We start from the raw sequence: 11,774 nt of genomic DNA on the forward strand, positions 1-11,774 counted from the left end.
CTTCCTTTTTCACTTTCTCTCGTCATCGACCAAAGTTCGTCGCATATTAAATTAAAAAAAAAGGATCGAATAATAAATTAATGACGAACGGTTTGCATAAGTACCTAAGTTTCTCTTTTCTATACTCTACCTCCCTCTATTTATCTTTTTCTTTCTATCTCTCTTCCAATTTTTGTTTCTTACTTTTTTTTTTCAAGGAAGAATTATTCGATATTATTGATACGGAGTAAAAAGTCGATGAGGTTCGATTTACAATATTAAATGTAAATATTTCTTTCACTCAATCTCTCTTTCTCTCTCTCTCTCTCTCTCTCTCTCTCTTTCTCTCTCTCCCTCTCTCTCTCTTTCTCTCTCACTCGCTTTCGCTCTTTCGCTCTCTTTCTTTCTCTCTTTCTCTCTCTTTTTCTTGCACGCAGCAATACTACTACGGATAAATCGTGGTATTATTTATTCGAGGCGATCACGCGACATTAGAAGGAATTAGGAACCAGACCTTTGCACTAGCGACGCGTTCGTATGTGTCTCGAACGGGGATGGATCGAGAGAAATCAAGAAAAAGAAAAGATGGTGAAAGAGAAAGAAGAAGAAGATAAAAGAAATCCGACGACAATGTTCATAATGTATATATATAGATCATAACAATACATCGTATTTAAAATCTTATAAAATGATAAAAATCTCGCTTTCCTTTTTCTTCTTATCGAAACTTTTGATTCATATGAGGATGATGCGGCAGCGAAGAGACAGTTAAAAGAAAATTGATAAACGAAAGATGATGGCACGGATAAAAAAAGAAAAAAGATTATTCGTATCACAAGTATCGAAAAATCGAGAGAGAATTTGACTTCTTTCTTCTTTTTCATTAATTCCCTCCCTCTCTCTCTCTCTCTCTCTCTCTCTCTCTCTCTCTCTCCCTCCCTCTTCTCTTCCTTGCTCTCTCTTTCTTTAGAGAAGAAAAGTAGGAATAAGAAGAAGAAATATTAAAAGAATAAGAGTAAGAAGAAGAAGAAGTGCGAGAAGAGACGAAGGATGATGGTCGAGCGTGGTGTTTCCTCGAGTGCGCTTCGTGTGCGTAGGAGGAGGAAGAGGAGGAGGATGAGTAGGACGAATAGGAGGAGGAGGAGGAGGAGGAGGAGTGCGCGGGCGCAGCTTTGGTTACCAATACAACTCGTGGCCAAGTCTGGAGGAGGGCGAGCAAGATGACGAGGTGGACGAAGCTGCGACCGCCGCCGCGGCAGCCGCGGCTGCGGCTGCAACCGCTGGATACGCCGAGGACGAGGAGGACGAGCTGGTGGGGGTCGAGGACGAAGGTAACGCCGTTGCTCCGGGTGGCCAAAGGGCTTGGCCAACCGGAGCAGCTACGTTTCAATCTTCGTCGTGATGCCGTGGACTGGCGTCATAGCCACCGATCGAGCCCGAATTATCCGGTGAGAAGTTCATCATGTCCGTAGGCGAAAGACTGTCCTGAGGGTAATAAAAGGATGGGTGATCGGAGCTTGGGCCAGCACCACCGACACCACCACCACCGCCGTTCAAAATCGTCGCTGGTGGCGAAACCGACGGTCTCGCCGATGGACCTGCTCCTCCACCAGGTCCACCACCTCCACCACCACCACCACCACCTCCACCTCCGGCATGATGCTGTGAGCTCAGCTCCGAACCGACCGGTGACAGAAAGCTCATCTCTGGACCACCTTCTCGACACCAAAGCTGCCTCATCTCTTGCCTTCGTTGCCGCATCAGCGACTTGTACTCGGATATGCGCATCTTCTTCCCGTCCACTATACACGTCCGTTTCGGTCGTGGCCTGTACCTGTAGTCCGGGTGCTTCTCCATATGCAACTTCGACAATCGTGATTGTTCCTCGTAATACGGTTGCTTTTCCGAATTCGACATCCCCTTCCATCGTGCACCTGATCGAGAAATATAATGTTTTTGTTTTTCTCTTTTTCCGATCCATAATTATATTTTGTTTGTTTGTTTGGTTGATTGTTTCGTCGTGAAAAAAAGAAAATCGCTTGATATACCCACCGAGTATTTTTGATATGTTGGAATTGTGCATGTCAGGGCAGGCCTTCAGGATTTTCCGTCGCTCATCCTTGGCCCATACCATGAACGCGTTCATAGGTCGTTTTATGTGCGGTTTGTTCTCACCCTCCCTTTTCTGCTGCCTCACCATTTTAGCTGAGGAAAGAAGAAGCCCTGGATGTCACGTTGCGCGCGATTAACGTCGTGAGAACAGAATCTGATTTCGAGAGCGACACCTGCCCCTCTATCTATTACTCTTTCTCATTCTCATTCTCTCTTTCTTTCTTTCTTTCTTACTCGTACGCTCACGCGCTTAAAACAAGAACGTAATATCAACCCGATTCGTATCTCAACGATCAGCTTACCTTTTTCCGTTATGTCTTCCGGCACCTTGTATCCGGGGTCTCGCCACACTGCGAATACACGATAAGAGGCATTACTTATAACTCGTTGCCGGGAATTCTATTATACCTATCCTCAAGATAATCTCGCGTATATGTTTATTTCGTGAACATAATCCGAGGGAATTATGAAGATTTTGTAAGAATTAATTATTCGTAATGATCGACTTTACGTAATATATTTTAATATATAAGACAAAAATGTTTGGAATCGGAGACAAATAATTTTTGTTCGATTAAAAATTGTAAAATATTTTTTTATATGATCGATGCGATGAAACGTGAATCATAAATCATAGAAAAAAAAAAAAAAAAAATAAGGAAAACGATGACAACGTTGCGATATTCACTTAATAATTTCGATCTATCAAGACGTTTTAATATGTTCACTCACTGTGAGAAGACGAGAGGAAATCTTGCTCCTCTTGCGGCGTGTCCTCTCGAGAGCCAGAGTGTTTGATCGGTCGTTGCGTTTGAGGCGAGGGTGGCATCGCACCCGCGCTTGGTGGTAGCCCATAAATTCCGTGCATCGCAAAGTGCTTCTCCACGGCGGCAACCGCCGCAGCCGCAACGGAACCTCCAGGTCCACCAGGTTCGTCTTTGGCCATTACCTTGCCCACTGTGCGACGCAGAACGTTATTGAATCGACATTTATTTTCTCTCTCTCTCTCTCTCTCTCTCTCTCTCTCTCTATCTTCTATTTTATTAAAATATTATGTATAATAATCTCGTTTTAAAGAAAATTACATCTACTGAAAAATTATGATTTCTTTTTATCAAACGTTGCACATTCGATAAAACACTGCATATCTGAATAAATGAAATTTGAGTTTGAAATAAAGTCAACAATATCATTGCATATTTGAATAAATTCAATTTGAGTTCGAAATAAGATCAACGATATGAATGAAAAGAATATATCAATTATCGATAATTTTTATAGATACCATTCTCGATATATCCCTCGAATTATCATTACACGATAGATGAAAATGTTAATAAATTTAAGAACTCACTAGGCGAAGGTAGGGAACTAAGATGTGGTGGAAGACCGGCGTAGGGTAACGTCGATAGGTAATTCCTGGGTATTGGAAGTCCAGGAGGAAAAAGTTTTGGTGCTGTCGCAGCCAAAGGTTGTTCCTGTTGACCGCTACTTCCAGCACCGGTCGAATGCGAATCGCTTTCAGGCGACGAGGAAGACGCTGTCGCACCCGACGAGGAAGATTTCGGCTTGGTGAGGTTTAATGGGGCATCGAGATCCTGTAAAGGAGTCGCCGTTGGTGTCACCGCCGACGAGATTGGCGTAGGTGACGACTCTTTCTCCATTTGCGTCGTCATCTGAGCCAAATGTGCCGTCGCCCAGCTTGGACCTTCTCGATGACTACCGATCATCTATGAAAAATATACAGTTTCTTTTATTTTTCATTTATTTTTGTTAAATATGTTGATTTATTTATGATTGTTATTTCAATATTCCCATATAAATGTTATATCTTTATTGATAGAAAAAAAAATCAGAATACGTTCACCTCACCGATTTTGATGATTTTCGAACACGTCGTACACGGGTATATATTCTTGAATTTTTTTTCTATATGTATAATCGCCATTCGGTCTTAGTTTCTTAGATATTTATGAATATATTTTGAACATTTTTATTGTGATGTGCGTTGAATTATCGCTTAAGTTTGAATTAAGTTTATCTACGGACATGATTATATTAAATGCTCCTGATGAGATGTGTTTATATGTCTAAGGTTTCATTTCGTAAACACAGAAGAGATGAGAAAGAAATGCAAGTTAATTTAGTTATTTAAGAGTATTCGTTAAATGAAACCAATCAAATTTCAAATAAGACGATTAAATGAATTTTGATTTAATTACAATTAGTTTATGTTAAAGTTTGAGTTTTATTTCAATTGATTCGGGTTGCGCCAGGGTTCCGTCGGGCTAGCAATTAACCGCAGCAATAAACCTTAATTAAAAATTTATCTAATTCAAATGAATTCTTCAATGACGATAGCTTTATTTGTTACATTATTTAACAGTTGGTGATAGCTAAGTTGGATTCCTTTCTCATCTCCCTGTGTGTTTACAAATTGAAACGTGAGACATATAAATACATCGGAGCACGAGTATATAATATAATCATGTCCGTAGATAAGCCTAATCCAAACTTAAGCGGCATCGAACGCAGATCAAAGTAAAAATGTCAAAAATATTTTCACGATTGTCTCGGAAATTAAGACCAAACGATGATTATACATAAGCATAGGAAAAAAAAGTTTTTCAAAATCGTGTCCCCCGATAACGAATTCAAAAATCATCGAAATCGCTGAGATGGACTTACATTTATATATGTTATTATCTAAAAATTGTAATACTTTAAAAAAAAAAAAAAAAAAAAAAAAAGAAAAGAAACATATCCATGTTGTACTTTCGTAAGAAAAAATAAATGAACCATAAAATTGTATACTCTTGAATTCGACGACGAAGTATCTGTTACATATATAAATATCGATAAAAATGATTGAAAATATTGAAACGATGTATTATATAAATTGATTTTCCTCGAATAGATTATTCAGAAGAAATCAAAGTGAATCGATCCGAAGTAAGAGTATACGTACATTGGCGATGGAGTTGATATGCTTGTTGCCAGTGGGCGCGGTCGACGTGGCTGGCGGTGGTGGCATCGTCGACTGGACCGGTAGCCTGAGTTGTTCGAGAAACGGTAGGAACATCAACGATTGCGGCCCCGACATGCTCAGCTGACTCTTTGTCATTTGTGCCTGCAGCTCCTGGATGTTATGCTGCATGATGTGTTCTTGTTGCCGTTTCAAGTGCTCCGTTTGCAGCCGTTGCATTTCCATTTGCTTTTGCGAGTCTACGCTCATGTGTGGTGGATACGTCTAAGGTGGATGAACAAAAAAGAAACAAAAAAGAAAAAGAAAATTACGATCAATTTTAATGCTACTCTATTTACAATATTTGTAATTCAACGTGAGAATTATCAGGAGTAATTTCTTTTATCCGCATGAATATTAGAAACTGGATGTATGTACTTACTTACATAAGATTAATCATTTAGTAAATTAAAGCATGTTCGCGTTATTTAGCATTTAGATAACGAAACCTTACGAACATTTCTTATCCGTGATATTTGATACTAGTACTTACTTTAGCGAAAGGTAACGATCGAGTGTACGATATGCAGCGAACCAAATGATGATGAAATTTTTTTTGCTTACGTCAAAACGATCCGATCTTTCCATTTTTTTTTTCCTTTTTTTTTCTCTCTTTTTTTTTTTTTTTTTTTTATCACTAATGCTCACGAGCGAAACAATGGTGATATATTTTGTTAGAGGAAAATCCAGAAAGACGAGAAACTGATACACGACAAACGCGTTTGCTGATTGCACTCGATAAACTGGGATAATATCGATATCATCTTTATGCTAATACGGAAGCACACTTTATAACTTGTAAGGCGAGTTTTGTAACATTGTTAAGAAGATATATTCATCCATTTCAACCAAATTATGCGCGTTTTATCTTGATTTATATATTCTCTTTCAACTCATTAAATCGCGTATGTATATATGTATATGTATAATCTCGTTTTTGTTGTTAACTTCAATACGAGGAATAGTTTTTCATTTGATCACATTTGTTCTGTTGATTTGCCGATGACCATTTATGATATCATTACCGATTACACAGCATAACCGATATTAATAATATGATAATAACATAAATAACCTAAAAAAGAGGGGAAAAAAAAAAAGGAAGAAGTAAAATAAAAAAAGGATGAAATTAAATTCCGATATAATCTACGTTCTTATTTGCCATCTTATAACAACCTTCGCGAGAAATTAATTAAAACTTTAACTATTATTATTTCTTCAAGATATTCTTAAGTTTATCCTTCGAGATCTGTTAGGTGTATTTAAAAGCAAAAAAAGAAAACAAGGATAAAGATAAATAGAAGCAAACAACGGATGATATTTCATTGTGGTAAGAAAAAGATAAGAGAAATAAGAAGAATAAGAAGAGGATAGATAGTAGAAGAAAATAATATAGCTAAGTATGTAAGTAACTAGTACACTATATCCGCGAAACCCGATCGTAAGCAAAGAGTATCTCTTATGTTAGCAAGTATCGATTAAGCACAGGGGCACGGATAACGAACGTGCGACACACCGTTCGAGATAACGGCCATTCGTTTCTTTGAGGATAATTGGTCGATGCATTATCTCAAGGTACCATCGTCATCGTAAAGAACGAATAGCTTTTACTATTCGTGAACGACGATCTTTGCGTTACTCCTTCGACGATGGACAATCGCATTAATCGCGATAATTCATGCTTGAGAACGTTGAGAAAGATTTTCTATCTCTATCTCTCTTTATCTTACAAAGTTCTTATAGGGTCGTAGCAACAATTTAACATAGGTAATACCATTGTATTCTCTTACCTACAGGCCGGCTGGCTGTGATCCAGATACGCTTGAAGTTTAAAGTCTATTTTAGACGATAAGGAAGACGTTTATTCATCCAGCCTCCGGGCACCAGCCGGAGGCGTCACATGCAAATATTAGGTACTCTCCATCTCTCTCTCTCTCTCTCTTTCTCTTTCTCTTTCTCTCTATCCTTCTCTTTCTCTTTCTTTATCTACCTCTCTCTCTCATGTGACATCCTTCTCTTTTCTAGCAAAAGAAGGAGAGAAAGAGGAAATTAATCCTCGATTCTCGATGCTTAAGCGGGATCGGTGAAAGTGATTTACGATTTGTACAAGACAAGTGCGTGTCCTTTGTCGTAACGACGGACGTCGTTAAACGAGCATCCGTGTTGAGCTACACAATGCTCGGGAACGGAGAATAAAGTACCTTAATGCGTGTTCCGTTCGCGAGTATACCTCGTATAAACTCGAATCGGTGACAAATTAAATCCTATTTTATACGTCCGTATTCTCCGCTACTCGATTTATTTCCTCTTCATGGAACCGATTTCTACGATTTGCGACGTGTGAAAGGGAAACGATTGCGAACACAAAGAGATAGGACGTACGGTGAATTATAGTTCCTGTACTATCCCAACGTCTTTTATCTTTACGAGGCGAAGCGACGATCGATAATGATATTCCTTTTCTCCTTTCTCTCTCTCTCTCTCTCTCTCTCTCTCTCTTTTACACTCTCTTATCTTTACAGATTTTTCACTTTTACACTATTTCAGAAAAGCGATTTGATATATAGTATATAATAACGGCATAAGATCGATTGTCAACACAAGGAATTATTTGTCAATATTTCAATTATTTAACCAATAGAATTAATCTATGGTATGGTATTCTAAATCATACGCAAACGTACGCAGTAACAATTGGGATTCTCCGATCTTAAGAAGCAGAAGAAGAAACGGCAAAGTGGAGAGGCCGAATGGAACTTCATTATTCATTTGCAAAGTTCAGTTATGCCGATGATACGTATCCATGACAGCTATACCGCCCACAGGGGCTAAATATAAACAGGCGGGGTGCCAGCAAGTTCCATTCACATTCACGCACACAGGCTACCGGACGGTTTAGTAAGTGAGCATAAGAATATGAGGAGCCCCGTTCTGAATATGCATCCGCGCATTGACGCCAACTGCACCGCCTAAACTTAGCCACGCAATTACCGAAACATACCTACTACCCCCTACTATATACTAGACCCCCATAATCGTCCTTCTAACCTGACAAAAAGGATTCCTGATTTCTTCGACAAACGAAAAATCAAATCCGATTGACCGATCGTCGTTCAGATCGTTACGAATAATTCCGATTGGTAATTTATAATTAATTTGTTTTGCTTTGTCTCTATATTAATGATGTTGCATATATATATATATATTCATATATATATATATATATATATATATATATATAATGGTGTAAAAAAGATTTTAAGATTAGACGTGTGAAATTCGAGATATGCCTCGAAAGAAGCGAAAGAGGGAATGAAAGGAAGATGAAAGTGAAGAAATCTTAAGAAGAAAGAGATTGACTTTCTATGGGATGAGAGAGAGAGAGAAGGAGAGAGAGAGAGAGAGAGAGAGAGAGTGAGAGAGAGATAGAATACACGAGTAAGTTCGAGGATAAAAGCCGCGAAAATTTAGATCTAGATTTAGAATCGGAGGCACTGGAGTGCAAGGGGACATGCAGGATGACGTAGCCCCACCGGAAGTGGTTCATACTTCACGCGCGTTATAAAGACTGTCACTGGTGTACTGTCTAAAATTACGTCGCGGCCCGTCGACGTGGGTAACTTCGACGTGGACCGGGGAGAGGCAAGGATAAGCGAAACGAAATGAAGAGAAAGAGAAAGAGGTGAACGAAACACGAATGAAAAAGACAGACAGAGAGAAAGAGAGAATCGCTATCGATTAAAATCTTGATAGCGCGGTAATTCGTGGTTTGCACGATTAAAAGGATCGACGTCGAGTTGGACGTCGAGTTTGAACAAGGTGAATGTTGATCGAGAGAGCAAAAAAGAGAGAAAAAAAAGAGATAGAGGAGAGGAGAGGAGAGAAAGAGAGAGAAAGTGGAGTGAGTGACTTGAATAATCGATCGATGGTGCCTGGAAGCATGGATCCCTCCCGGTGGTTATATGGGATGCAAAGTGAAACAACGGGCAGCGGGAGCAAACGACAAAAAGCGCTACTGCACTCTTAATGGAATTTTAAAAGAGAGAAGAGCGGAATTCGAGGATGACGAGGACGCGCAGCAGGGGTGGCCGTAGAATACATAAATTATGGAGCCGCTTTGAACGGGATTCGCTGCTACCACGAGGGCTCTCTCTTTCTCTCTCTCTCTCTCTCTCTCTCTCTCTTTCTCTTTTTATCTATCTATCTCTATCTCTTTTTCTCTATCTATCCATCTTTCTCCCTCGTACTTTGCTACCGTTTCCACCGGTACGCTGCAATGAAACTTGTAAATGCGGAATCTAGGCCAACCGGAAGCGGTATTTTCGTGGCGGGGCTTTTCGTGTGGAGGAAGATGAAGGAGAAGAAGAAAAAGAAGAAGAAGAAGAAGAAGAAGAAGAAGAAGACGAAGAAGTAGAGTGGTCTTGTCGTTGTCGTCCCCACGACGTCGTGGTCACCAACCACTGCCAGGTAGTTATGTCTTTAGAAGAATTATTGGCCATTGCGATGATCTATCCTCATCGTTTCGTAAGCTGAACCAACGTTGAAAAGCAATATCGAACGATTTGTCGAGCCTTCGTCGCGATAAAACGTGTTTATATGAAAATCAACAGAACGTCGTTTATATCTTTCTATATTGTAATCTATAGTTGTGTTAATTGTTGGAAAAATCATCGAAACGAATATAGACTACGTTTCCAATCTTCGATAAGTTAGGTATCGTCATTGCTTCCCCAAGCAACCCACCAGTTGCCCGAAGGAATCCATAATCGTAGATCAGAGCGTTCGCATACGTGAATATATACCATAAAGTGCGAGCCCTGTTTATATATATGTATATGTACGTAGATACGTATGTGTCCGTTGTGATGGTATTAGCCGAGCTTGCATCGCAAGATATTTTCGGATATCTTTATTGGCCGATGTTTATTATCTATTCGCTGCCTCTAATCCTTTTGATATTCCACGACGGCGGATAAACAAATTGCACGATTACCAGCGTGCGCGAGCGCGCACTCGAGTCCGGAGGTTAGAGGCATCAGACCGGTTTCTCGAAAACGCTAATATTAATAATTCCCTTTGCACGAAACCAATATCGAGTTATAATATTCGAACGAACGTCGCTATTCGCTTCTCCCGTCACGTAATGCGTCGAGAGATAGCAAGGAATTTGTGTATGAGTTTACGTGGCTTATATGTATATAAATGTATATACGTGTATGTATATAATATATATATATATATATACACTTATGTACGTATACGTATAAACATACTTGCATATGTACTAGACTCGAGTTTCACAAAGGCGACTTTGTCTCACTATTACGTGCCTTACTGTTTCCGATCAATTGTGATACTGTTTATGAAACAAATCGTTACTAATCTGTCCACTCGACACAGTGTATCCGGCTTTTACTCTCAGCGGTTATGCTGCGAAAGCACAGTGCCTTGTAGTTATTTCGTATTCGATAATTTTTACTATAATCTATGAAAGTTCTTTTTGCTTTAAGTAAAACGAAAATTCTACGGAATTTCATTAGATCGTTTTTCGAATTACGATCTCTCTTTCTCTCTCTCTCTCTCTCTCTCTCTCTCTCTCTCTCTCTCTCTCTGAATATATATATATATATATATATATATATATATATTCATAGTAGATAGAGTAAAACGTCGTCGTCATCGTTTTGACGATAAGTGAGAATTAAATTATTCAAGGAAAAGTATGCGAACATATGTAGGTAATAGCGACATTAAAAACGTCGGGAAATAGTTTAGAAGCAATTCGTTTCATTGCTTTAAATTGTTCTTTACGATTCTCTATTACTTGTTTCGTATTTGATCGTACATGATCATTGCCAAGTGACACGAATACCATACTGTTGATAGTAAGAATACGTTCGAGAAAACTCTGCTTTGCGATATATGTATGACTTCAAGTTGTGGGCTGCTTCGATTATTACTTTCTTCTATCGAGGCGGTGAAGATCAAAAGTGGATGATAGTTATTGTTATTATTATCTGTTATCGATCGATGAAAGAGAAAGAGAAAGAGAAAGGAGAGAAAAAGAGTAGGGTATAATTTTCGATGATATCTCTTCGAGAAGTCGATAACGAGTATTCTTCCAGCAGGTTCGCCATTGTCACCTTTGAAATAACGCCCACGTAATCCATCCTTTCGTGGATCAAACAGATGGTAATCCGGAGGTGCGAAATCCGTAGTACAAAAGAGAGACTCGAAAGAATGGACCACTGTACTACGATGGATTGTTTCCGAACGTACGTGTATGTATACGTGTGTATTTGTACCAATACACATGCCTACAATATCCCTATACAAAAGAAGGAAATAGGAGCGATATCGTACATTTTGCAAATGAACGTGAACGAGAACATATAGGAGAATAAAAAGAAAGTAGGGTGGATGAATCGAATCGATAAGTTTTCTTTCAAAAATTCAACGAAATCGTACGATCATTTACGAATTGATATATTTAACTTAGTATCGTTTATTATAATAATCTGATGAATAATATTCGAAGAATTATATCGAGTTACTTCGTATTAATCGAGAGATAATGTCTATCTTTTATCTCCTGTAGAAAGATGTACATCGTAATAAACATAATCCTTCGTTATAGGAACATATTTTTTTTTTTTTT

The 11,774-nt window shown here is 38.9% G+C and overlaps 1 protein-coding gene across 1 annotated transcript in view; it reads right to left on the minus strand.

Moving 5' to 3' along the window:
- Positions 1-912: 912 nt before the first annotated feature.
- The window catches only part of LOC122628100 (dendritic arbor reduction protein 1-like), a 172,095-nt gene continuing 161,233 nt past the window's right edge, over positions 913-11,774 (minus strand). The window contains exons 5-11 of the mRNA XM_043809959.1: positions 5,060-5,341; positions 3,446-3,821; positions 2,824-3,048; positions 2,394-2,441; positions 2,032-2,184; positions 1,623-1,913; positions 913-1,583 (exon numbers count right to left, since the gene is read on the minus strand). Of these exons, the coding sequence (XP_043665894.1) occupies positions 1,366-1,583; positions 1,623-1,913; positions 2,032-2,184; positions 2,394-2,441; positions 2,824-3,048; positions 3,446-3,821; positions 5,060-5,341 (1,593 nt within the window). The 3' untranslated portion in view covers positions 913-1,365. The remainder of the gene's footprint in view (positions 1,584-1,622; positions 1,914-2,031; positions 2,185-2,393; positions 2,442-2,823; positions 3,049-3,445; positions 3,822-5,059; positions 5,342-11,774) is intronic.

The sequence above is a fragment of the Vespula pensylvanica genome, chromosome 3 (assembly GCF_014466175.1).
Source record: "Vespula pensylvanica isolate Volc-1 chromosome 3, ASM1446617v1, whole genome shotgun sequence".
Taxonomy (NCBI): Eukaryota; Metazoa; Arthropoda; class Insecta; order Hymenoptera; family Vespidae; genus Vespula; species Vespula pensylvanica.